Source organism: Lepidothrix coronata, unplaced genomic scaffold (genome assembly GCF_001604755.1).
Source record: "Lepidothrix coronata isolate B3197 unplaced genomic scaffold, Lepidothrix_coronata-1.0 Scaffold262, whole genome shotgun sequence".
NCBI lineage: Eukaryota > Metazoa > Chordata > Aves > Passeriformes > Pipridae > Lepidothrix > Lepidothrix coronata.
Window position 1 is genome coordinate 651,309 of NW_016690442.1, and position 26,991 is coordinate 678,299.

At 41.8% G+C, this 26,991-nt stretch overlaps 1 protein-coding gene across 6 annotated transcripts in view; it reads left to right on the forward strand.

Annotated features, from left to right (window-relative positions):
• The first annotated feature begins 2,448 nt into the window (after positions 1–2,448).
• The window catches only part of GPATCH2L (G-patch domain containing 2 like), a 35,408-nt gene continuing 10,865 nt past the window's right edge, over positions 2,449–26,991 (forward strand). For 2 of the 6 annotated variants that reach the window (XM_017835712.1, XM_017835715.1), the window contains exons 1-8: positions 2,449–2,559; positions 3,453–4,120; positions 10,343–10,407; positions 13,823–13,999; positions 14,377–14,456; positions 16,523–16,590; positions 17,556–17,610; positions 19,565–19,650. In XM_017835712.1, coding sequence (XP_017691201.1) covers positions 3,462–4,120; positions 10,343–10,407; positions 13,823–13,999; positions 14,377–14,456; positions 16,523–16,590; positions 17,556–17,610; positions 19,565–19,650 — 1,190 coding nt within the window. In that variant the 5' untranslated portion in view covers positions 2,449–2,559; positions 3,453–3,461. Of the gene's footprint in view, positions 2,560–3,138; positions 3,345–3,452; positions 4,121–10,342; positions 10,408–13,822; positions 14,000–14,376; positions 14,457–16,522; positions 16,591–17,464; positions 17,505–17,555; positions 17,611–19,564; positions 19,651–26,991 lie in introns of all 6 variants that reach the window. The other 4 variants (XM_017835716.1, XM_017835717.1, XM_017835713.1 and 1 more) reach the window with 3 other exon arrangements.

Below are 26,991 nucleotides of genomic sequence, written 5' to 3' on the forward strand. Positions count from 1 at the left end.
TGACCATAGCCTCTGGGCAGGAAAAAAATCCCTGTCTTTACAAAGCCTAGTGACAGCTAACAATCCATCTGGGATAAGATTTCTGAACATTTTGTATCCCTGGAGCATTTCACGAGCCAAACTAGTGCTGAGGAGATGGGCCAGTTCCCATTGTCCATGCAGGCAACCTACAAGTACTCAGGGAGTAAACAATTTGCCCGGAACATGGGATGAAGTTGAATGCAGGCAAGGATTCAAAATTTACTGTTGCTGGCCCATGTCAGGGAGAACCTTGTAATACTGGACAGAAATACCATAAACTGCTCAAAACCAGATTACCCCAACTGTCTCATTATGTTTCTTCAACTCCTATTCCCAGTTTTCTGATGTTTCCCTGTATACATCAGTGCTCCTCTGCTGCACCTTCTTAGGTTTTGGGACTTCTGTAATTGTAAGAGCACTTTCATCCTGTCTCTTGCTTTTGCCCTATCTCTGTCCCAGAAAATCAACCCTGTGCATCAATCTGTTGTCTTTACTCAGGCCAAATGCTGACATCTGCTGAAATTTGGGTTGGAGTGTTGAAAATGAGAAAAAAAAAATGGACATGTGAAGTGCAATTCATACCAGTTGCAGAACAGTTTGCTGACCTACAGAAACAGCATAGAACTAGTTGGGAAAATGAGGGGAAAATTAGAGTGGGCATCTGCTGCCATCTCCCCAGGACATCTGAACACAGGATTTCTTGTACACAATTGTTTGTGTGGTTTGTTATCCTGCCTGGAACGGCAGCCAGTACCGATTACTTGAAATGAAGGGGTAAGCTCTGAAGTGGATGTTTACAAAATAACCTTCCCATCAGGGGAGTTTCTTTCTAACCCATACATTTTGTAGCTGTTTTATATCCTGAAGCATGAAAAAGGATTGCAGCGGTGAAACAGGATTAGATTTTAGGAGGGATTTGCTCTCAGATCTGAGAGTAAAAAGAAAACCCCTGTGTTGGCAATAGGAAACTGGCGAGGAAAACAAAATACTGCCAGCAAGTAAGGTGAGTTACTGCCACAGAAAGGGTTAAAAAAGACAAAAGGACAGAATTTTACAGGCAAATTGGTGCACAGAAAATAACTTTAATCAAGTCAGCTCTTGGAAATGGGATAAAAATTATCTACCTAATGACTATTTTTCTTCTTTTAATATCTCCTTTCCAAGGAAATTTGTCAGATAAATAAAAGGTAATGAAAATGTTAACGTGACAGCTCGGAAGAACATAGAGGACTGGTTAGATAAACAGCATGTAGAAAAATCAGTAAAGCTAAACGAAGCTTTTCCTATTGGGGTGTAGGAATCAATGGCAAACTCAAGGATTCGGCTATTTTTGAAGTATGTTGACAAACTTGGGAGAGCGCTAGAGGACTGAGGAAAAGCAAGTACTTTGCCAGTATTTTGCGGGGTGAGGTCGGGGGAGCAGGGAGGAAGCAGTGATCTTGGCAATTATCACCCTTTTAGAATTACTTGTGACCCTGGCAACACGATGGAATAAACAGAAGGGGGGGGGAGAAAAAATGCAAAGGATAAGAGATTTATGAGCAATAAGCAGCAGCATACATTTATAGAGAACAAATCACATTGAGACAAATCTGATTACTTTCTCTTGATTGGATTTACAAAATTAGTGAATACTGCAAGCTATGGACTTTGACAAAACTTTTGGTATGCTGCCTCGTAAAACATTACTTGAAAAATGAATCAGTATCGGCTTGAATGTGAGTGCAGCCACCTGAGTTGCAAGAACAAACACCCCCCTCAAACAAAAAAAACAACAAACAAAACCCTCCAAAAATTCCCCCCCGAAAACAAAGCAAAACCGAAAACAAACAAAAAACCAACAAGAACGAAACCCTGTCCCTTCCCGGAAAAAAAACCAAAACAAAAACCCCAAAAAACCAAAAACCAAAACCAAACCAAACCAAAAAAACCCCAAACAAACAAAGAAAAAAACCCCAAAAAACAAACCCGAAGAAATATCATGAAAATTGAGAAATAAAAAGAAATGCTAAGCAAAACTGGATGGTGGCAGGGTCGCACCGAGCTTTATTCTGATGGCTGCTGGTGATATGTTAAATGGAATTAGAGGAAAAGAGATGCAAGGCTTAAGGAGAGGGAAGTAACACTGAGAGGTTTAATTCAGGATACACACAATTAGCCAGCAGCGAAATGGAGGAGTTCGAGTGCGGAGTTTATTGTTTGTCTATTAAAAATAAAATACAATAACCAAGCAACTAGAGAGTAAGTATATGGGAAGGGCTGCCCCGTTAGCGGGTAAGGAATCTGTAATGTCTTCACCAGCGGCACCAACCACAGCGCAAACAGAGACGCAACGGACACTGGCCACCCGCGCTCAGAAGCCGGCCGGCCGCGGGGCGAGGGCTGCGCCGGCCTGGCAGGGCTCGGCGGGCTCCATGTCGGCATTACCCCACCCGGCCCGCCGGCAGACCCGCCCCGCGGGCGGGGCGGGCGGAGGAAGTGGCCCGGGCAGGCCGGAAGCGGCGCTGACGAGGGGCTGGCGGAGCGGGGCGCTGGCCGGTGAGTGGGGTCGGGGGTCCTGGCGGGAGCCGGTGGGGCCGGGGCGCTGAGGACAGGTGTTCCCGGCGGGGTTGGGGGCTGTCGAGCAAAAGCAGCAGCTTCTCCCCAGAGGAGGGGGTCGGTGCGGCCGGGTCCCTGAGGACTAAGGGAGGCGGCCTCCGGCAGCGGGTGGTTTCACCGGGATGGGGGTGCGGGTGTTTCTGAGCCCGGTGAGGAGAGAAATCCCACGTCTGCAAGGCACGGAGAGGGAGGGAGGGGTTGTGAGGTGAGGGATTTGCCCAGGACTTTGGGAATGGCACACTGGCAGCCCTGAGGTGAAAGGGGTGGGATTTTTCGGCAGTAGGAGTTTGGGCTCGGTCTCATACACCCTGTTCTAAGGAGCGCGGAGTCCCGCGCGCCTTATTTTGCTGTTGAAGTGATACTGGCCTGCAAAATACCTGTTTTACCATCTGTTTTACTGCCAGCTTTGCTGTTTGTCTCCTTTTTGGAAGATGCAATCTGTTTGTCGAGCAGGCTAATCCTTCTCTGTGGCTTACCTAGTGGAGGTAGCAAACTAGTTGCAGGCTTTCATACCCTTAGGATGTGTAATAGAGCATGCTGCTTCAACGCAAAAGATGCAACCTTAAGGCCTTTTCAGACACAGAGCACTTGACTCACCTGCTGCAGTATGGAGCTCTGTGCCACAATGGCTAGAAGAGGGATTTAACCCTTGCCAAAGGAAGAAGTGAGTGTTAGCCCAAGAAGTGGCAGTTGTCCTGCATTGGGTCCTCCCAGGCAACTCTAAAGTAAGTGTCTAACTTGATTAATGTTACAAAGGCTATAGCATACTACAGTCCAGTGATATGTTGGTAGCAGTGTTTATGTCTGGTGGTAATTGTTGTCATTTTTCACAGGCATTGCCAATGGATGAACTGGTGCATGACTTGGCCTCAGCCTTAGAGCAGACTTCAGAACAAAACAAACTGGATGAGCTATGGGAAGAGATGGCACTAAGCCCACGGCAGCAGCGGCGACAGCTCCGCAAGAGACGGGGTCGTAAGCGACGCTCGGACTTTGCGCATCAGGCAGAGCACGCCTGCTGCTACAGTGAGGCCTCAGAGTCCAGCTTGGACGAAGCTATCAAGGATTGCCGTGAGGTGCTGACAGCTAATTTCAGTGACTCTGATGACATGGCAGTGGTCAAACGACACCCAGCTCTTAGTGCCACCCTGAGGAGCAAGCAGCACCTGTGGCATGAATCAGACTCCTTTACAGAGAATGCACCCTGTCGACCTCTCAGGCGCCGACGGAAAGTCAAACGTGTGACATCAGAGGTGGCTGCCAGTCTCCAGCAAAAGCTCAGGGTGTCAGAGTGGAACTGTGAGAGGGGTTGCAGGTTCAAGTCAGCCAAGAAACAGCGCCTTTCACGCTGGAAAGAAAATGCCCCTTGGACATCATCCAGTCATGGCCTTTGTGAATCAGGAGAGAACAGGCCCTTCCTCAGCAAAGGGGGAAGGAAGGAGCGGATGGAGTGTGAAGCTGATGATCAGAAACAGGGCTCAGATGAAAACATGTCAGAATGGTGAGATCTTGGTTTCTTCCCTGCCTTGCTGCAGCTGCTTGTAAATCCCATGCCTTGCTTTTTGAAGTTCTTATCAAAATTATTCAGTGCTGCTCTCTCTTTGAAGAGGAGAAGTATCTCAGCTACTTCCAAACTGTAGATTCTTTCCAAGTCTTTCCTGTCAGCGCTGTATAATGGCCCGAAATGCTTCCTTGATAAGTTGGGAAGCTGATATGTTTCTGGCTCCTGTTACTCAAGGAGTCCTCTGAAATGTCTGTGGCCCTGCAGCTACAAAGTGGCATGCTTGTGGCCTGCGGTTTGGAGAGTAAGTCCACCTTTGGCACTTGTGTGATTGATATGAACTGATCTCAGTTTCTTGTTTTCAAAATTTACCATAGGTAGTAATAGAGAACAGATAAGACCTCCCATCATTACTGCTGTACAGGTACTGTGTGAACCTCAGTCTAAACATCTTGCTTGCAGTTCTACATCTCTGCTCTGATCTGGTCCTGAAAGGCTAGCTATGGGGAGAATGTAGGGAGATGATGAAGAAGTTGAGGGGAACTTGAATTACTTACAGGATAAGCCTGTGTCTGGCGTGTCTTCATGTCCAGTTTTGGAGAACTTTGATGAATTTCTGTCAGAATTTCAGAAGGGATTAAAAAGAGACATTTAAATATCATGGTCTGAATTTAAAAAAAACTTGGGAGTTTAAAAACCTTGGGAAGTTTTTCCCTCGAGTGTGACTTTTATTCTTTCTGTAGAAGGTTTGGCATTATAAAACTGCTTCTGTCTGAAAAGATTTTTCAGATTAGAAAAGAAGTAACTGCTGAGAACCAAATGGAGGACATTTCTTAACGAATGGCATACAGAAAATGAATGTGATTGTTTATTTTCTAATTATCATTGTGTAAGAAGCAGCAGACATTGAGGAAACATGTAAAACAAAACCCCCATATTTCATGAAACATGAGATTTGGAACTCTACTGCAGGACATTTTGGAGGTCAAAGATTAAGTATGTTCAGAAGTGGTATGTGGAGCCTAGATTTATCAGGGTCTGTTAAACATTACAGACCAGATGAAAGATCCAGCTCAGGAAGTCCTTAGACTACTGACAGCTAGAAGCTGGAGAAGTATACAGAGGAGTCTGCATTTGTCATGTTCTCATGTTCTTTTCTTAAACCATCCACTGTAACAGGCCCTATCAGACAGAGGGCAGTGCATTTGGAAAGTATAACTGCTTGATCCAGTATGATTGTTCATATGTTAAGGTTCATTTAAGTGTTCTGACAGTCTAGCTCCTGCCGTTTGTCAGAGTGGACAGGTGGCACTTTGTTATTACAGCTTTGTGGATAACAGCTGGAAGCTCAAACTTCTCAGCGGTATTTTCTGGGACATTGTGAAGAGCTTAGGTTGTAATAAGTCCTCACTGTCCTGGCCCAGGGGACCACTATTGCATTTTTAGTGGGTCAGTGTGGTTTGTATGTAACTGTTACAGGCTGGAAGTAGCAAAAAAGTGGTCACTTTTTTCCTTTAAGAGTGGCTATTGTTGCTAAAAAGTGGGTCTTTACAAGAGACTTGTGGATGCCTTTTTGCTACTAGTTGTTAAAAGCAGTTTTATCTTTTCAGAGCTATTTGTTGGTATTCCAGGAAGAGGAATGTGCTGAGTAGCTCCTGAATGTTGCATGTCAGTGATGATGGACTGAGAGATACCCTTCCTTGATGTGGCAGTGATGGACAGTGTTCCTTGAGTTGTTTGTTTATTTTTTCACCAATCAGAGTCTGTTCCATCATGTCAAACTTGAACTTAAACCATCAGGCTTTCATCCAGCCTTTATTTGTTCCAGCCTTTGAAAGAGTTAATAAAGAGCTATGTCCAGACTGTTACTTGAGGACCATGCTGATTTGTTCTCTCTCAGTTGTCCCTTGCTCTCAAACTAATTATTGTGCAAGTGTATGCACCAAATGACACTTACCATCTGCTGCCAAATCCTTGGAATTCTCTTCAGAAAGCTAGGGCTTGGAATATTTGACCTCTGCAACACCACATGGGTGATCTGTGCTATGACTCACTGGGGAGGGTCAAAGTTGGAGGGAGAAATACATAGAACCCTCTTCAGTGCAGAGTATCCCTTATGGCAATGAAGGATCATGCTTTGGTCTCTGCTGCTCTAAATATAGCACTTTGCTGCTAGCAGCAGAGTGAAACTGGCTGTGCTTACCTCACTCCCACTGTCCTCTAGATGTTTTTTTCTGGTACAGTAAGAGAAGTACTTTGCACAGATGTATGACAAGGGCATATCCTGAGGAAGGGAGAAGAAAATTGGATGCCTAGGGGGGTGAATGGTGTGGTTGTCATCACAAGGAAGGGTGACTGATGCTGCTTGTGGGACTTGGAAGCAATCTGTGGTGATCTGGTGATTTACAAAACTTTCATACTGAAGTGGTTCCGCCACTGTTCACTCCTCTAGCAGTAGGGAGTGTCACAAACGGAGTGGGTTTTCAGGCAAACTAAGCTGTATATTGAGAACCGTTTTTTTTTTCCACCTTCTTTTTCCTCCCCTCCACTGACACTTGATTTTCTTTGTTATGCAGGAATGAATCTGTAAATGCCGAAGTATCCAGTATTTTTCTCTGCTTTCTAGAAGGCTTTTTATCCTAAGTTAGATCAAAAACCCTCCTGTATTCAGTCGATAAACTCCCATTCACTGAGAAAGTCTTGGATATGAATTCTTAACAAGGAGGTAGTTTTTTATAGTTTGCTCGTGGGACTGCTCCCAGTCTTTTCCTGGAGGAAGATGAGCTGCAGTGTTATGATTCAACATGTGCATGAAATGAAATCTTTGAAATTGTTTGCCAAACGTGGCAAGAGGTGAACACAAATTGAGAGAAGGAGGGATGTGCAAGAACATGATGAGGAAATGATGATGGTTTTGAATTGGGTAATGACACGACTCAATGCCTGATCTATAAATAATTGTGGAAACAACAGAGGAAGCAAGTGGTTTAAGCAGTCGTTTGTATATTTGTACAAAGGTGACAGTTAACTGCTAAGTTAACTGTTAGAAGTAGCATGCCCTTCTGCCCCTTTAGTGCTTTGAGATTCCCTGCAGCCATAATAAAGCAAAGGCAAATATATAGAGTGCTGAAGTTCTTTCTCTTGTTGGTACTTCCAGGTCTGGGTTTGGTTTGGTTTGAGGACTGAACAAACCATAGTACAAGAGCTGTCTGAAAAATGACTTTCAGTGGCATGCTTACTAGTGAAAGATGTGCAATTGCTCTCATCTATTTTCAAGTGCCAGAACTTTTAGTGTGACTTTTTCGAACTGGGGATTCTGCTGGCCTAGCAATGCTGTGAGATTTTGCTGGTTTAATGCTTATGTGTTTGTTGTGGATTGATCTGTATAGGCAGCTCAGCCCCACATAGCTGCCTGCTCACTCCCCCGCAGTGGGATGGGGGAGAGAAGTGGAAGAGTAAAAATGAGAAAACTCCCGAGTTGAGGTGAATTCATTTTAGTAGGTAAAGCAAAAGCTATGTGCACAAGCAAAGCAAAATAAGAAATTCCCTACTTCCTATCAGCAGGCAGATGTTCAGCCATTTCCAGGAATACAGAACTTCATCATTTGTAGCAGTTATTTGGCAAGACAAACGCCATTATTCCAAATGTCCCCAGATTCCTCCTTCTTTTTCCCAGTTTTTATTGCTGAGCATGACACCATATGGTATGGAATATTCCTGTATTCAGCTGGGGTCAGCTGTCACAGCTGTGTCCCCTCCCACCTTCTCATGCACCCCCAGCCTGCTCACTGGTGGGGCAGTGTGAAAAACAGAGACAGCACTGGCACCGTATAAGCACTGCTCAGCAATAACTAGAACATCAGTGTTACCGGCACTGGTTTGGTCACAAATCCAAAACATACAACCATAGAGCTACTATGAGAAATATTTAACTCTATGCCAGCCAAAACCACTACTATATTCTGGCCTGAGAGTGTAACCATTGCTCATCCTGGGTGTGCAGTTAAGTTGCTTTACCCTTTGGAAGGGAGCTCTTTCGATGACAGCCTGCAGTGGCATTCAAGAGTCTGGCTAAGCTGATGAATTGGAGGCCAGTTTCTCCATAAAGAAAAAATTCCTCTCTCTTGGAAGGCAAGTGACAAAGACAGAGTGTTCAGCTTCCCCTCCTTCTCCAGCCCAGCCTGACCTTCTGCAGCCCCTCGGTGCCTCTTGTTTTCTTATTTTTATAGAAAATCAATATCCCTCCTGACACAAACAATAGCTCAGGCAAAAGAATAAATGGGGGAAACCTGAGATCTCTGTCCATCACCTCTCACTTTAACTCCCCCAAACTATTTAATTATAAGCATGCTTTGCTCCAGGTGTTTCTGACAGTGAAATTGCTAAATGAGGACCATTTTAACCAAAGATTGCGTGATCAATAACACTCTATAGCAGTAGCTTGTCGGATCAATAGCGTTCATTATTTCGTGGTTAAGGTAAGTAGCCTCCTTTGCAAGTGGAGGTCATTAATCAGTGCTTACTGGACCTGCAGAAAGGCTCGTGTAGTAGGAGTCTAGTTTGTGTTCAGCCCTGCAGTGTAAAAGGGGTGGTGAAGAAGACCAGATTCCTGAAAGTTTGTTCCGGTAAAGCACTGGCAGTGATGCTTATCTATAAGGAACTAAAGAGCTCTCAGTGCAACAGGATGCTTTAAATACTGTTAATGTGATCTGGAATCTTGACAATGCTTTTTCCTTTCTCAGGCACCTTTCCTCTGAGGATGCTAAAACCCTTATGAAGGAGTCACTTGGTCCTCACATCTGCAGCTTATGAGGACTGTTAATCCAAGCTATCAAAAGAGAAAGCAGACACCTTTGTGCAAGATTGCTAAGAGATTGGCCCAGGGTATACAGTGAGTTGGTAGGAGAGCTAGGAATGAAACAATTAATTCATGGTTTTCAGTCCTTGGCCTTAATTGCTACTATGTGGGAGGGTGAAAGAATGGCCAAGCTTTGTAATGGATTAATTTGGAACTTGATATTAACTTAAATACTGAAATATGAGAATGATGTACAATTTGTTCATCTTTTAAGTATAAATGGCCTTTATAGAATGATGAAGATGCAGAGTTTGTATACATCCAGCATGATGAGTTGACTGTGCTTTAGGGTGCATTTTCTAAGAGCAGTAATATGCTCACAGGATGGGGGGGTTTATTGTGTGCCTGCAGTTCTTTGGGGTGACATATTTTGTGGTCCCTCATCATTCAGCCTTCTGAACCAAGGGGTTTCCAGTTGATACTGGTGTCTAGTATGATTGAGTTTCCCTGGCGAAGAGGGATCCAGAGATACTTTCGAACAGCATGCCTAGAAGGGAGGTTGATTTGAGTGCTGAGGTACACCAGGTGTTTGCATCTAAGATCTTAGTGCTACAGGAGTAGGCAGTAAGTGGTTTCTGCTTGTCCTGGTATCTCTTGGCTAAATTGGAGGAAGTACGGCCTGAAGTGTCTAAGGATTGATTTAATGTCAGCATTAAAGCCATCAGATGCTTGGTATTGACCTGAGCATGTACTTCTCCTACATACATTTATCCAGCTCTACAGTCAGTTAATGGCTTTCTACACATTAATTATTAGCTTTATTCTTCTGTTCAAGAATTAAGAGTCTCCCCTAACTGCTTCAGCAAACACAAAGCATGCTCTAACAAGGTTGCATTCAGCAGCAACAATTCATGCTGTGCTAAGGTATTTAGCTGAAGAGTTGTAAATGTACCAGCTGCTCTTCACTCCAAATAAAATAAAAGTTGCTGTTGAAGGAAGGGTTTGTGTATCAGTGTAACATTTTTGAGAAAAGGGAATCTGAAGTAGAGAACTTCAGAGGGTTTTCAGTAGCTGTTAAGTGACCCAAGGACAGAGTTTTTAACTGCACTTAATTTCCTGGTGAGTGTTCCAGACAATGTCATAGTTAGGTTATTAATTCTCGTACCTGAGGCAAATGCCACTGTATTAATTACTTTTTGATAACTTAGAACTAAACTAGATACAGGATTCTACTCTTTTTCAAATGATGCAGCATTGCTAGGTTATAACAGAAAGCAGTTACGTCCTGTCCATGTATCTGAAATGCAATTTTTTGAGATGTGTAAAGCGTTTTGGAGAAGCCAGTAGAATGTAGTAAAGTGGTTTTTGTTTTGTGCCTGCTGCAATTGTAACCATGTTTTTTTTTATTTTGTTTTTTGTTCCAGTGAAACCAGCAGTGTGTGCAGCAGCAGTGATACTGGCCTGTTTACCAATGACGAGGGCCGACAAGGTAACAAGTGTCTTGTGGTTTTCCTTCTGTGCTGCTGGGGAATTTTTCTTCCTTTCTTTACAAGTACAAAGAAAGGTCTGTGTTTAAAGAGGGACGAAGAGGGAAGTGTGGGAGAAAAGCCAGTGTCACGGAGGGGCTAGAAGTTAAGAAATGAGAGGGCTGCAAAAATGTGATTTTCATAACAGTACACTCTTCCTGCTGAAATACTTTGTATATCAGATCCACAATATTTGCAATATAAGAAGCTATTATTATGGAAAGGCACGGAAGTACAAGGGGAATTTGAGAGCTCTCCACAATGAAAGAACACGGCTTATGATTTGTTTCTGTAGATGTTTTAGTTGTTGTCTACACACCATTAGTGCCTGAATTTGTTAGTTGTTTTCTCTCTGGCTAGAAAGAGAAGATGTGAAAAAAAATTACTTAATACTGATAAGTCACCTAATTGTGCTAAGAAGATGACGGTAATACATGATTGGTTTTATTTCTTTAAATATATGTTCTTCCCTTGCCCTTGTGTGCATTAGTTGAACCTAGTATTTTCAATGTCTGTTGTAGAAATTATTTCTTAGGAGTTTTGAGTGTGAAGTGTAATCTGGTTTTATTTATCAGTGGCAACACAGTGTCCAGTTTATGGGAGATATGGCAGAAGTAAGTATGAAATAGGTTGTAGTAGGCACATAGGCACTCAGGACTATATTTGGAGCGTGTGGACTGTGACCCTAGAGACCTGCAATTCTGTGCACTAGGATTCTGTCACATTTACCAGGCTAAGATTTGGATGAAGTCTCTTCTGGGAATATAGGCGTGCTAAGGGAAGTAGCATCAGTAGCTCAGTAGGAAATGCTGCTTCCACTAGCTTGTTACTGACCTGGGTATCTGTGAGTGAGGCAACACAATGATAGCAAATATGCTTACATGTTTTCTGATGATATTTTAGGCTGTAGGGTCAATCTGTTGTGATCTCCATGGGTATAATTAGGGATTTCAAATATCAGCTTTGACCTTTGCTGAAAAATAGCTGTTTCCAGCCTCTGGTTCTTCAAAAGCAACAGAAAAGTAAAATCTTTTGTCTTCTCTTTTTACTGATGATTGTTTGGGGAGTAGCCGAAATCAGTGAGCACTTGTATATCAGTTGATAAAGCAGGGTGGTGACTGAAGTGTTTTACTTCATCACCCAAGGTAAGATTGATGTAGACTGGATACTCTATATATATACTTGTCTATATGCTTGCTCTATATACTTGCCCTGGTTTTATACCCTGTTTTAGACATTAACTTCTGGCTGCTACTAGAAGTAGGATACTCAATATACAAGAATATGTAGAAATGTGACTCAGATAAATTAATAAAATCCAATTACAGCCTTACCTGTCTAGGTACTAGAAGAGATGTGACATCCTAGTCATCAGGTCTCAGTCTGTTCAAACAGTTTATACTGTGATAGATTTCTGGCCAAGATGTTATGTTAACCGTTATGTTAAAAAGGCTAAAAAATATTGTTGGACTTTCAGGCTAAATAAGAAATATCTCTCTCCTTTTTTTTTTTTTTAATTTGGACAATTTCTAGTCATAAAGTAAGTAAAAAAACAACAGCTGTCTATGGTCAGTGAAATGGGGAGAGCACAAAATTATTTTTCTCACAGATCATCTTCTTAGAAATAGTTTTCTAGTACAATTCCAAACTGAATAATGGAAAATTTAAGTTAGCAGCATACTAAAATTAATGTAGTTTTTTCCCTTACTTCTTTTGAGGTTACATCATGTAATATTTTTGCTGTTGCTAATTAAATGAGTTATCATTGCAATTACACATACCAGCACACTTCTATGAGCAGAGAATGGTCCTAGTTTATAATTTGATTGTAAGGTGGGTTTTTTGGTTTGTATTTGTTACACGCATTGGAATCTCTCACAGTGAAAATTACTGGAGTATTAGCATATGATCCTGATTGTTAAAGTTTGTTTTATGAAATACAAAAGTAGTGATTTGAGATATGACACTGCACTATGCTCATAGACCCAAAATGGAAGGGATAGTTTTGCACAAATTGTGATCACTTAGAAGAACTATGCAACATTATTTAATTTTAATTTACCAAGAGATGCAGAAGGATGTTTATATTTTAAGATATAAGTGGTAGGTCAACTGATATATCACAGAAATAAAAGGCAATGTCAGAGCTTTGGGCTGAAGTGTTCTGGCTGTCCTACTTGTTGCTGATTGGAGTTGGTTTTGTGTGTTGCTGCTTCTGTTATGTGCAAGATTGCAGCATTCTTACTAGGCTGAGATTTTCTTAGTTTCTTGTACTGTTGGGGGTTTTTTGTTTGTTTGTTTGTTTAGATTTTTTTTTTAGGGTATGGTGGGGTTTCCCTTTTTTTTTTTTTTTTCCTGGCAAGATGTGTGGGTAGGCATCATAGACTTTGGTCAGGAGTAATGTAACTGTGAGGAAAGGAGAGTAAGTGGGGATGCTTGAGTTGAGACTTAATGGTAGGTAACTGAGAGTTTTCCCTAAGTCAGGTGTGTTAGTTTTTTAAGGCAAGATGAAGGACCTTGCAGTTAGATGGGACTGTTTGTTAGTTGGACTACTGAAAAGCTACGTGTGTCAGGTTCTTTGCCTTCCTCCTGCTTTTTTCATACACTGCTCATGGGCTACCACTCTCAGGGAGTTTCTGGCCTGACAGATTTACTATGAATGGTGCCTGATGCAGTTCAGTTTTAGGCTGCAGCTGCGTTAATTAGTGACACAGCTTTACGGAGACTTTTGTCATGACTTCTGTTGCTGCTGCTTCAGTTTTGCTGAGCGTTTGTAGTTCTGACAGATTCTAAGAAATTTTGATTGAGAAGAACTCACAGCATGGTTAGTGCTTATGCTCAAAGTGACCATTTCTGATAGTTGTGTGTTTTTCTCTTAGCTTCTGTCTTAGGAGGGTAGGGATCTTTCTCATCAGTGAACATGCTCCTTTTGCTTACTCTGTGAGCCTGGTCTTTTTCTCTTGTGAAATCTCTCCTGTGACTGCCTATAGTGTGTGCCAAATGATTGGCCTCTACCGTTGTCACAGTAATTACTTCAGAGAAAGAGTTCTGCATAAGACATCACACAACACTGAACTAAGGTTGATGAGATGCAGTAGCAACAGAGTGCTAAAGCTGCCCTAGGCAGGTCTATAAAGAGGACTTTGTTCTATAGGGAAATTCTGTAGACTGATGAGTTGGATAGTTTAAAGCATTTAGTGAGGCCCCATAGTTACTGAGGATCATTGAAACGGAATACAAATATGAGGCTCTTCAGGAAGGAATTCCTAATGAGACTTCAGCTGTTTCACATCCAAATATGCCTACTTCTAATATTTTGAGGGATTGTCACCGGTTACATTGATGTTATTTGTGGCTAATTCCATCCTGTTTCTTTAGGAGATGATGAGCAAAGTGATTGGTTTTATGAAGGAGAATGTGTTCCAGGATTCACTGTCCCCAACCTTCTTCCTAAGTGGGGAGCTGATCACCGATCTGAAGTGGAGAGGATTGACTCAGGCCTGGACAAGCTCTCAGTTTCCACGTTCCTTTTGCCCTCACGACCAGCTCAGAGAGGTGAGATCCATCAGGAATGCCATGTGTTTGAGAACTTCTGTTGTGATGGGAGAAGTAGATTCTGTTTGTAGGTGTTACATTTAAATGGTATTGGTGATCTGTTTTGGGTTTTTTTCATGATCCAATTAAAAAAAACTGCACTATTGGAGAGTTTACTATAATATTCCTACCAGCTGCCCACATTCTTGAGTCTTCTTTTTTAAAAAAATACGGATTTTATTTGATTTGTGGATAAACTGGCGTATCTACATCTTTGAGACTGGAAAACAAGAGACAGAGGATCTGATTTGATTACTGGACTAATGATTTTTCCTGGTGGTTTTGTCAGAAAGAATCTTCTGTGTTCATTGCTCAGTTTTTCTGGGTTTGGTTTCCAGGATTTCATGCTCGCCTGAATCGCCTTCCAGGAGCTGCTGCCCGTTGTCTCCGAAAAGGTCGGAGGAGGCTTGTTGGCAAGGTATTGCCCTTTTGAAAGATGATAATTTTGTATTTTCAATACTGATCAGTCTTGAAGTACTATTCTAAGATATCATGTAAATTGTCTTCTGCAGAAAGTGGCTCTTTATATTTTTTGTTTCATGTATTGTTTGATTTGTTTAACTGCTTTGACTGTCAGAAATTGATTGAGTGACTAAGTGGATTTTAAGGCATGTTTGGGGTGGCAAAGACAGTTGATCAGCACTGAAAGTAGTATGAAAGGAGGCCTGAAGATGAATGACAGAGTAAATAACAAGAACATTTAGACAGAATGTAGGGGAAAATGGTGATAGCGTGAGACTTGTGCATGCTCATCTGAGACCACAAGGGCAGAGAGGTGGCTCAAAGGTGAAGGAAGGCCAAATTTTAGATAGGGAGGCTGACTGATATTAATGGCAGCAAAGGAAGGTGGTTTTAGCGGTTGCATTTTTAGTGGGGTGACAGAAGAATAAAAGGGTATATGCAGTAATGCAGACAAAGCTACCCAAAGCCACTGACTAGTCTTATTATATATAGGGCAACCAACATACAAAATATTAGTCCTTTTTGTAAAGGAATAAGCAATACTTTGCAGATGTCTGCTTAAAAGGAGGGATACACTTGTTTGGGTCTGCATCATGGAGCATTGACTGTTGTAAAAGAAGTTTCTGAGAAGGAAGGTGTTGGCTGTGTTTGGCTTGTCTTTTATTGCAATATTCTCTGTGCTTTTGAAAACACTGGCATAAGTTCTGAGCTGAGTGGCCATAGATAGAATCTGCTAGCAAGGTGTGTTAGAGGGGCCCAGGGTCTAGAGGAGTGTGACAGTTGCCTTCAGTTCAGTCATACGTGAAAGATTCTTGTTTGCCCCTTCTTTCTTCCACTCACCTTGCTTAGTTGTAACCAGTGTTTAAAATATGAATCCTTAGCTGGCAAGAGACTGGTTTTGGGTAGGGTTCCTCAGGCCACCTGCAAGTGGCTGGGCCTGGCGGCACACCTCTAATGATCCAAATGAGAAGGATAATATTTACTTGTTTAATTCATCTTCATCACCTTAAAGGGATCTTTGTCATTTGCAGCAGAGGTCACTGCTCCCCCTTCCCCATCTCTCTCGAAATTGTAATCATAAATAATGAGTTTCATTCAGAGCTCCCCGCCAGCGAGCTGCTAATTACCAAAAGTATGGCTTGTAATTTACACAGTAATAAACTGTAAATTTAAACATTATGGCACTTTAAGTTAATAATTTTCCTGCTGTAACAAATAGCCCATCTTTCACCCCTGCTGCTACAACTGCCACCAAACTTTGAGTGTGTTTTGCCTGTGTATCTGGCACAAACAAACCATACCTGTGAAAGACTTATACCCTCTTCTTCAGCCCCTTGCTGCAAAGTATACTTCCTTCTTGGAGGGAGTTGCTATGCAGATGTGAACAGCTGGTGCTTCAGGCTGTGTGTGTATGTGTATTCCAGCATCAAGCACATACGCAGGGCAGCGTCTCACAGGAAGGAACGTGCTCCCAGTGCAAGTCCTTTCTTCTAGGATCTACCTCTTTTTAGCTGCTAGAGGTCCTGCTGCTGAATTGCTGCTTTTGGAAAGGGCAAAAGCTTTGTGCTTTTGCTCCTTATTTTATTCATCTGTGCTTGGTGAATCCCTGCTGTTAGTGGAATAGTGTAGTGTTCTGTCTCTCAGCCTGTTTGTGGCCGAGCTGACCCTGACTACCTGGAAAGAAGCACTTCTCAGTCGTTTCTCTTGCTCTTAACTGCATCGTTGTGCTGCATAGTTTGTACTAGTCCAGTCCTTGGTGAGCCCCTCTGCAAGCAAATATCATCACTGAAATAACAAAAACCAAGCCTCACAAATAAAACTAAATGATTTTCTGAGATTCTACTTAGTTAAATTGGCTCAGCTGAGGTTCTAAAAGGTAAGAGTGAATATGTTTAGCTGAGAGTGGGCTGGTAAGGAAAGGATGTGACCCAGGGGAGTAAGATTTGTTCTTACTGGCAGCTGCAAGCTATTATGTCTGCTCACTGTGTGAGTTTGCAATCTTTACCTGTCTTTGTGTTTCAGGAGACCTCCATGAGCAACCTGGGCACCGAGAGGCTAGGTCATATTGTTAGTGATCCGCGCCAGAAAGAGTAAGGCCCTTAACAGCTGTTGTATAGACCTTTGGGAGGGGATGAAGAACTATAGGGTCCCCTTCTCTCCTGGGGCTGAAGGGAATGAAGAGCTGGGTAGTAACCTAAGCATAACCTATGGAATGGGGGACAGTACTCTACTGGTGGCTTCTCTGTTTTCTTACTTAGAATTGCTGCCCCAGTGTGTGGACACTGCTCAAATGCCCTTTTGTTTACAGTTTTTTCTTTCCTCCTCCCTTATAATGTGCCATTGTAATAACTGCAGATCTTTTGCATGGTAAGAGGAGACTAAGCCCTATATGTTAGTTTTTTTAAATGCTTTGGTGTGGAGTCACACTATGGGTGCATACCCAGGCTGCAGAAATCATGCTGACAAGGCAGTAAGAGGAGACTAAGCCCTATATGTTAGTTTTTTTAAATGCTTTGGTGTGGAGTCATACTATGGGTGCATACCCAGGCTGCAGAAATCATGCTGACAAGGCAGCCATGAAATTCTCTTTCTTTGTTGTTCTGTCTCCTTTCCCAGTTAGTGTATTTAAATTGTAGTCGGCACTGGGAATAGTCATGGTGCCTATCCTTTGATATCCCTGTGATGCTATTCTTGCTGGGGAACGAGTAGGTAAGGATGGCACCTCTTGGCTGCAGTGCAATGGGTCCAGCCTTCACCAGCTGTTGATATCTAGGTTTCTTCCTTGGATTTGAAATTTCTTGTTTTCAGTATGGGTCCTGATGATGTTTAATCTTTTTCCTTCTCCCTCCATCTTTGTTCTTCCCTTCCCCTTCTCTTCTTACCCCAACCCTCCTTTTTTTTCCCCCTCATGTTCGTTCATTGGGATTGCTCCCACCTGTCCTTTCGACTCTGCCCTCCTTCCAGTTTTTGGTTACCATCCATGGGGAAGAGAGATCGCAACCAGGTAAGCTGACTCTGCTCTTCCTTTTTTATTTTTTGGTTTCCTTCTCTCTAGAGAGAACACAGTGCTGGCTTCTGATTTCCCACACATTGTGGCCTGTGCACATGAGGTAAGGCAGCCCTGTCCCTTCTCATTTTGTGAACTGATATGTCTTCTGGGTTTTGAACACAAACCATTTCTCAGGCATTATATTGTCTATTTAAACTGAACTCCTTTTGTTTATCTGCCTGTTTTAGGTCAGTGTAAGCCTTCCTCTCTGACAGTGAGTGGAAGGAAAAATGCCTTTTGAAAGGAGGACCTTTGGCCTCTCAAAATTCCATAAGAATTGGAACATTTTTCTCTTTTGAAATGCTTTGTTTTGCCTTTTTTGACTCAGGCTTCTACTTGATAGTCTCATCAACAGAGAAACGAAAAAAAGGGTGAGCTTAAATGGTACAGTTAAATAGAAGCTGTAACAGGAAAATGTAAGAGGTGATAAGCAAGAAAAATAGGCATTCTTGTAACTAAAACTCTTGTGTATGCACTTTTATATTCTCCAATAAGTCTGTCTTAGCTTCAGTGCTAGGAGACTTTTTTACTTAAGATATAAGAGCTCAGATTCTTAATAGCAGAAAGCAAAAAGGATCTTCATTTTGAGCAGTCACGTTTTAACAGTGTTCCTGGCCATGCACACTCCTTTCTATTCGTCTGTGTGTTGTTTTATGGTTGGTGAGCAGTAGGACTGAATTCTGTTTTCTCTTTCAGGTGACTACAAATACATGTATGATAAGAAATGATTTTCAGGCCTTTGTGCAGTTGTGTATTTTCTATTAACAAGAACATTTCACATGCTGCTTTTATAATGCTAGAGATAGGAATGATAACTATGTAGAGCTTTAAAATGACCAAAACAAATTACTTTTGTTTTTCTTAAATGAACTTGAATCAGCTACAGAGGGTTCCTGGTGATTCTCCCTGCTGTGCAGTTGCAGTGTTACTTCACTGACAGTAAACTAACAGTCCCACTTAAGGAGGAGCTCCCTGATGGCAGCAGCTTTGTGATCCATCTTGTTTCTCAGAAAGGTTTAGGGTAAAGGCCTAGTATACTGAGTTCTGGAGTTGCAGATAGCCTGTATGATGAGTTCTGCTACAGCTGTAGGTTGTTCATTTATCCTTATTTAAAAATGCATCAGTTATCCTAGTAATACAAGAAAAGTGTTCTGGAGATTGGTGTAGCACTTTGAAAAGCAGATGGAAATGAACTTCCTGCTCGAGGTGTGAATTATAAATAAAGAGGAGATGCTGAATGGAAGTATAATCCACATACCTCGGAGAAACTACCGGTTTAAACCTTCTATTTACATATTGAGGAAAGTTTGCTTCATGCATTGTTTGACCAGATTATTCCATTTCTGTCCTAACTATTGCATCTTTTACAACAAGCTATCTTGTGCAGGTTTGATGCTTTCAGGATTTGTCTAACAAAGGATCTTAGATTAGCCTGACTATGCAGTATTTCAGAAGTTTGTTTTAAGCAGTTTGCAAAGGGAGCTTGTGAGGTCAGTTGGGAGTGGAAGGAGCAGCTCACTTGCTGTGGAATGAATTGGGAGCTATGTGTGAACTGAACCTGGTGCACCTGAGTCTTCTAGAGGTCTGTTTCAGTGATACATACAACCATAGGGAATATGGGAACTGCTCTGTGGGAAATTCTGTGCTTGCACCATTCATAACAGTGACTTTTCTCTCTACAATGTGAAGGTAGACAAGAGGCTTTCTGAAAGAGAAGCAAACATTTTGCTCAAGGCATGCAGCAGTAGAGCACTTATGCTCTTAGTCAACCAGCATTTTTAATAAAGTGAGTTGAAAGAGGAGTGTGCTAAGGCTGTCTGTTGTGAGATTTGCTGTTGCCCCCTTTGTGTTAGCCTTTTGTCTGAAGTGAGAGTCTGTTCTCATCTAGTTTCACCCCTTGAGGTGTTGGAAAGGTCTTCTTTGTATGAACAGCTATAGGGAATAGATCTGAGCAGCTGTATCTGGAGACTATTTCTTTTAACACTTTGCTTAAATAAAATCTCTTGACTTTCCAGTTCAATCCGTTATCTCCTCTGTACTCTCTGGATGTGCTTGCTGATGCTTCCCACCGAAGATGCTCACCAGCACACTGCACTGCCAGGTAACTCCCTTGCTCTGCTCTGTTGGCATTGTCTCACTTCCCTCTCAGAGGTGTTTCTCAGTAGTACTGTGTGGTCTTTTGGTGGATTGACCTTAGCTGGATGCTAGGTGCCCCCCCAGCCGCTCTGTCACTCCCCTTCCCAGCTGGACAGGGAGTGACAGAGTGGAAAAACAACTCGTGCATTGGGATAAGGTAGTTTATTTGAAGCAAAAAACAAAGTGGAAGCTTGTACGCGCAAAAGCGAAGTGAAGTGGAAGATAACACAGTTTATTCTCTACTTCCCATGAGCAGCGATGGTCGGCCACCTCCGAGAAGCAGGGCTTCAGCATGCATGACGGTTTCTCAGCAGGCAGCCACTGGAGACAATGAATGCCTGCCTTCCTGCTCCTTGTCTTAGCTTTTATATCTGAGCTGATGTCATATAGTCTGGAATATCCCTTTGGTCAGTTTGGGCCAGCTGGTCTACTTGTGTCCCCTCCCAGGATCTTGCCCTCGATTGAAGAAGGAATGTTACAGTGCTGATGCTGTGCTCAGCAGTAGCCAAAACACTGGTGTGTTATCAACACCCTTCTACCTACCAGTGCAAAGCACAGCACTGTGAGGGCTACTGTGGGGAAATGAATTCCAGCTCAGATAGACCCAATACAGACCTGAACAATACTCATGGACCTTATTGTAAGTTAACAGGCTTTTCCCTAGGAAGCCCGTGTTCAAACTTAGCATAAAACATACTGATGCAGTTTGAGAGTCTCAATGAACTAAGTGCTTACAGTATATGAAACAGTGTATGACAGACAGGCAGATTATTTAGAAACTACTGTAATCTGTTCTGGAATGTGCAGTGAGTTGCTGCAAGTCTGCTGTATAGATACAAGTGGGCATAGTATCATTGTCCACAATTACAATCGGAAGAAGATGAGAGAGAAAGTGCTGACAAGCTTGTGTGGGTGACATGCTGAGGCGTTTTGGTATCCTGAGTGTCTAAAATAGACCCTCTGAGCACCCTCTGAGCAGATTCAGAACTCACCTGAGGTGACCTCTAATGGCTTGATATGTCTCTCTCTTGCTAAAGCTGAAATTTAGATCTGATCTGGCCAAAGTTGGATATATTTGAGTCTGTGTAGTTGGGGCTAATACACTATTCAGGCACCTTCTGCTGACTAATCCTAAATTAAATTCATGTGTTGGCCTTAGAGGTGACTCCTGTTCTTGTGCTGCAGGTGACTATGTAAAGGTAAGGTGCCCTTGAGGTCTTTCCTCATGCACGTAGAGAAAGCCTGGCTTTGGACACAATTCTGCTTGTGTGCTTGTATGGGGGACCAAATCTGAAAGAAACGTCTGGACTTTCAGCTTCATGGCTTTCTTTTCCTTGTTAATTAGCAAATAGAGCATGAAAAATGTACTAAGGTTGTATGTGTCTGAACAGAAGCTTGGCACCCACCCAAGAAAGCCTCTCCTCCCACTGGCTTCTGCAGGGAATTTTGTGATGTCGCACCATGACCTCATGCTGCTGTAGCCAGCATGTTAAAGCTGGAAAGGGGGAGGGAGGAAGAAATCAGCTCTTAAATGTTCAACTGGACGAGAATAAAGAGAATTCAGAAGATTGTGCATCAGCAAATTAGTTCCTTTCTGTGCTTTTGCCCCACTCTGGGGCTGTTTTCTACCTGTGAAGCAGGAAAATTGATTGGTCTCTTCATTTTCAGCTAGGATAACCTTTCTTGTGCCTCAAGTGTTTTACTTGGGGCTCTATAGGAGTTTGTCTTCCAGAAAGGAGAGCTGGACAAATCCTGCTTGCAAATTCAAACTGGGCAAAATCTCTACCTTTATGATGATTAGTGAAGGCCCTTTCCAAAACCAGTCTGTTTACAAAGAGATTTCTAAACCCGTAGGGATCAGGTTAGCTAGGCTTTGCTGAGTATATAGTCTAGTTAACTAATTAATAATATATTTTGGTTTCATTCTCTAATGAACAGGTGACTGGTGTCCTGACAAACATAAGCACTGATAAATTGTTACTGAATTGACGGAGAAATTATACCATCCCAGAGGCAGTTGTGTTTCTGAATGCTTGTAGTTTGAGAAAGTAGCTACTATTTTAGTGTGAAATGTGCTCAAGAACCTTTATAGGAGAAAGAAATATGAAAAGAACGAATGTGTTTTGTGGCCCCATGTATATGGCAAGGATTGAACTCTTTGGTACAAGGTGCTTTCTTTATGTAAAGATGCTGATAAGGGCACAGAAGGAAATTGTTCCTTCACAGAAACATTTTCTTGACAGTAGTTTTTCTTTAGGTGCTTTACGCACTAAGCCTACTACTTAGTAGTCCATTTCCTTACAGGAGGTTCAGGTGATCTCTAAGCTCTGTTTAGCTATTGCCCCAGTTAACATCTCCCTCTTTTGCCATGGATGGAGTCAATTTCAGTAGTTTGTGCTTTAGGAAACTCAAACAGCTTGCACCTCATCCTGGAGAAACTCTATGCAGAAATTTGTCAGAGTAGGATGTATGTGTGTGGGAAGCCAATCCCCTGAAATAATATGAAATGTATTAGAGAAGAAATTGTCTTGCTGTTGTGGACATCCAGTTTCTTCAACCTGATGCCCACTGTGCCACGTAAAATTGCCTCTTTCTGCTTAGCTTCTGCTATCACCGAGTGTGTCCCAAGGAGTGTACATCCCAGGTGGAGTCTTTCTCTGCTGTGGAAATGTTTTCTTTGTTTCAGTGGTGGATTTTGGTGCAAGTTGAAGGATTGGTAACCCAGTGCTTTGTTTAAGTAGAGCTGAAGGCCAGAATACTGAGTGCAGTTGAGGGTGTTCAAGAAAGGCTTGCCAGTGTCAAGGAGGAGGTTCTATACGGAAGGTTCCTTGGGAAGTCTTATTTGAAAGGCTGTATAAATTGTACACTACCTAGATTACCTTTCTTGATTTATGTCTGTGATGAGAAGAGATTTCATTCAAAGTGTATGCACAGCACTGGGAATTTCACACCCATCATTAGAAGCCGTTTTGTGTGTGTGGTGACTGTTATCATTAGTGGTATAATTTTATTTTGTGAAGCAAGGAGAGTTTCCTGCTTTCTTGCAGTCCTCCCAAGGGATGGCTGGTGTATTAATTTGCTGTATTGCCTCCTGGCTGTTCCCAGACTGTTTTTCCTCTTCATCATGGAATTTTTAATGGCCCTGCTGCCTCTCGGGAGGCATGCAAGGAAGAGTACCTCAGGGATCTCTTCTTTTTTTCACATGCCTATAATTACTCTCCTTTAAGAGCACAAAGCATTTGCTAATCATGTCTTGTCTGTTAAGGTTTTGACTTCATGATGCAGACCGTTAAAAGCAAGCAAGTAGAGACTTGCATGCGCAAATGATCCTTTCCCTTTTCCCCCTCTGCCCATTTGCGTCTGGGAGAAAGAGTGGTCTGAACAGAATTTTCTTCTCCAACTCCTACTTGAGAGGGTTTTGTATAGGCTGAAGTTGAATATCTTATTAGATTTTGGTTATTCAGTGGTTATGTTGGTGGGAAGATGTTATGGGTTGCTGGTTGATGGAATGTTATTGCCTTGATGCAGGGTAAGAGTCTCAGAAGAGCCTAGAACCAATAGTCACTTCAATTTGAGCCTGAATGGCAGGCAGAATAAGAAAGGAAGGTAGAAGATAAATTGTTCCTAATGCCATTTATTATTTACCTAGCCTTGAAAATAGGATTATGGGTGAAAAATGCAATTAAATGTTCCCACTGAAGGTCATAGGACCTCAGATGGCAGGTAGATGTTGGAGATTTGAAGAACTGTATTAGACATTCGAACAGTACAGACAACGAAAATTGTTTTGCATGTACTCTCAGTTAATATTAACTGTAAATCTAGAGTTTAATTTGATTTAGAAATAAGTCTGTTATCTTGCCTGGAACAAGGGATAAAGATGTAGAGGGCCGAGTGATCTTCTTATAAACTGCCAGTTGCCCCATACCCTGGGTTTGGTGTTGCTGTTAAATTGAACAGACTTGAATGCCTCAAATTCTAGTTCCAGCTCTAGAAATATGCTTGTGAAAGTAAATCTCACATAATTCAGTTTGTCTGTTTATATTCTTTGTTCTAGCCCTATCCTTAGATGAAGCAAAGCATGTGGACTTCGTAGTAAAGAGGCAGACATTAGTATACTATTACACAAACCAGGGATGTTATCCTCATGTTAAAGTGAATGTTGATAGAAACTGCCTTCTAACAAGGATATTGCTTCTAAAACTACCAACAACTCAGCTGTTGCTGTTGTGATGCTATATTCCCAGCAAACACAAGCCAAATGAAAGGCTCTTTCTCTAAGCCCTCAGGTGTTACCTGAGGCTGTTGATAGTGGCTTCACAAAATTAGTAGTAAAAGCAGAATTTTTCCTCCTCTTTGACTACAGAGCCAGCTGGGCACCAAAGTCTGATCTGCGCATAACATGTGTAAATCCATACAAGTTGCTCACATATGGGAGCTTTGTGTGCAAGTGGTTCTTACCATCACATCTCACTGTAGATATTCCCTGTGCACAGCAGTCTCCTATGCCCTGCAGTGCCTCATGAGAAAGCTCCTAGAGCACATTTTCATATTCCAAAATCACTAAAAGGTCAGCTCACTTCTTAAGTCGTACAAATCTTACAGGTCTTCAACAGCAGCAGGCTGTTCCCCAAGTAAGCACTGTAATGATGTGGCAATTCCATCCCTAAAAGCCTGTGTGTGGCAAATGCAAGGGAACATATTTTCTTCTTGTTTTCCATGTAAGCATTCTAAGCAGAGATGATGTGATCCCATATATTATAGTCTCTATTTTCACACTGAATCACACAATATCTGTGCCAGAAAGACTCCTAATATTTGCCAGACCTGCTGAGTACACAGATTTGAAATAGTGAGTAAAAAAATTTCTGAAGCCAAGCAGAATTTATTTTTCACTTCGGAGAATTAGGATTCACCAAGATGGGAGCATTAGGCCTCAGACAACTGCATGTGACACTAGGTTGATAGCTGCTGTTCACTGCATGCCTGTCAGAAGAATTCAGTTATATCCCCAACTGGAATATTAGCCAGGCTTTAGCAAAGGAAGACATGAAAGTGCTCCAGATAAATGGAAAAGGAGTTAAAAAAAAAAAAATACAAAGATGCCTAAAGCAGTTGACACAGACATTTTTACATTACAACAAGATGCATGCACTCACAAGTGTCCAGTGTGCCTCCTGCCTCCATGAAGGCCACAGACTGCCACATTTAGTTCAGTAGAGCCTTTTCAGAGGCCTTCATTTGGGAGATTGAGGTGGTTTTTACACTGGACTTTAAGTGGACATTATGCTACAATTTAGGCTTCACAGATTAGTGAAGGTTTCAGGGGCCTGATGCTGTTCAGTAAAGTTCTTTGTGGTCTGGTGTCTGCTTGTGCTCTGTATTGTCTCCACAGACTGTATTGCCAATCCTAATTTTCTGTTGAAATCCTGTGGTAGATGTAAAATAGCGGCAAGTTCTAGCACATGGTGACTTTGAACTGTAGAAGTGAGATAGGAGTCCCGTGTATTTAGCTACCTTTAATTTAAAAAAATATAAATAAAGTCATAGAATAAATATGCGGAAAAGAAAAGAAAGGAAGCATTAGTTCAGACACATTAGAGATTACCATGAATTTCAGCTTTCTCCATAGCAAAGCCTGTTTTTTCTCCAGCGTGACCTGCATGCAGAATTGGGTGCTATAAGTACTATGTTAAAAACAAGAGATAAATCCATATTTCCTGAATAATTCCTTTAGCTTGTGATTACAAAAAATATTATCACTGTCAAAAAGACACTATAGACTTTTCATATAAAGCCATTTTTCCTATACATATGTAATTTTTCATTTACTAACTCCTGGCAGTGAGGGACTGCGGTGTGAGTTGAATATATTACAGCCATCAACACAGCTGCACTCTGCATCCTGCTTTGTCTCTCCAAGTGTATTTTCCTTTTTCTCTTCCCAGGTTAGAATTTCAGTCTTCTCTACAATGTAGACTAGGTTTTCATATTAGTCTCTGGTCACCCAGCAGTTCCATCTGTGATTAAGCACTGCAACTTTGGTTTTTATTTCTGATCAACCTATTCCAAAAGAAACCAGGGAATTATATTCTCATTACTGTTTATGCAACATTAAAGAACATATGGAAGCCTAGCAGAAGAGATTGAAAGCTAGTAAGGACAGAGTAAGTACTGTTCTAATTTATCAGTTTAGGCCCATATCTTTCATCCCACAAAGCTCTGGCCTCAAACTTCTACACAGAGGGTGTTGTGACAATGCACAAATATGCATTTTCTTTCTGCCTTTCCTGTTCTATTCTACTTCAGAGTAATTTTTAACAGTTCAGAAGAGTTGTTAAAATTCAGCTTTGGAAGAGAACTAATTCATCATTGCAGCTTGTCAGTGATATTTTCACATTCTATAGTTCAGCCTGTCCACTGCTATGTTGGGTGCTCTGCATACCCATTACTTGACTTGCCTGGTGGTGGTGTTTGTAGGAGTCTGCTGTTAAAATGGGATTCACTAATTCTATTATCTTACTGATATAGCACCTGTATGCAAACTAGTGATTAGAAATTTAGATTGAAAAGTACTATCTACCAAAAATGTGTATATTTCATAAATTATACCTCAGTCATCTTTTCTGTCCATGTCTTAATGAGGGCTATCATCCCTGCATGCAGTCTTCTGCTCTTTTCTCTGCCAAGGTTCTTACCACCTGGAGATTCCCTGTATGCAGATTTATGGTGCCTGTAAAGTGCACCAACCACTTGAAACTGACACTTTTACTACCGGGTTAGTCAGAGCCAGTGAGTAATCAATAGGTTCCTGATTTACTAACCGAAGTGTGGGTGATCAATAAGGGATATACCTGAATGAAATACATGTTACAGAGACAATTTATGACCTCTGAGCCTTTGTGTGTTAGAGGCTGGGCTACTAGATACAATATCCTTGCTAGTAGTCTCCAGCTGGAGAATGATTTGCCTTTACTTTCACTACAAGAAGTGATTTTGAGATTCTTCTGTTTTCATTTTTCCTTTTCTTTTTACCCCCTGTGTAATCATCAGGTAAGGATAGATGTGGTTTGAGCATGTAGCTGAGAGCCAGGAGTTCTTATTCAAAACCTAGCTGTAATATTTGTGAACTGGGAAAAATTGCATAAAGTCTCTTGGAAATGATAGTGCATGATTCTTTCCTAGTCCATAGTGATTCTCCACCAAGGATCAGATGGCTAACGTTGGCGTAAATGAATAAAATTAAAAAGGGAACATTTTTATTATTATTATTATTAATAATGTTGTTATTATTTAAAATTAGTTG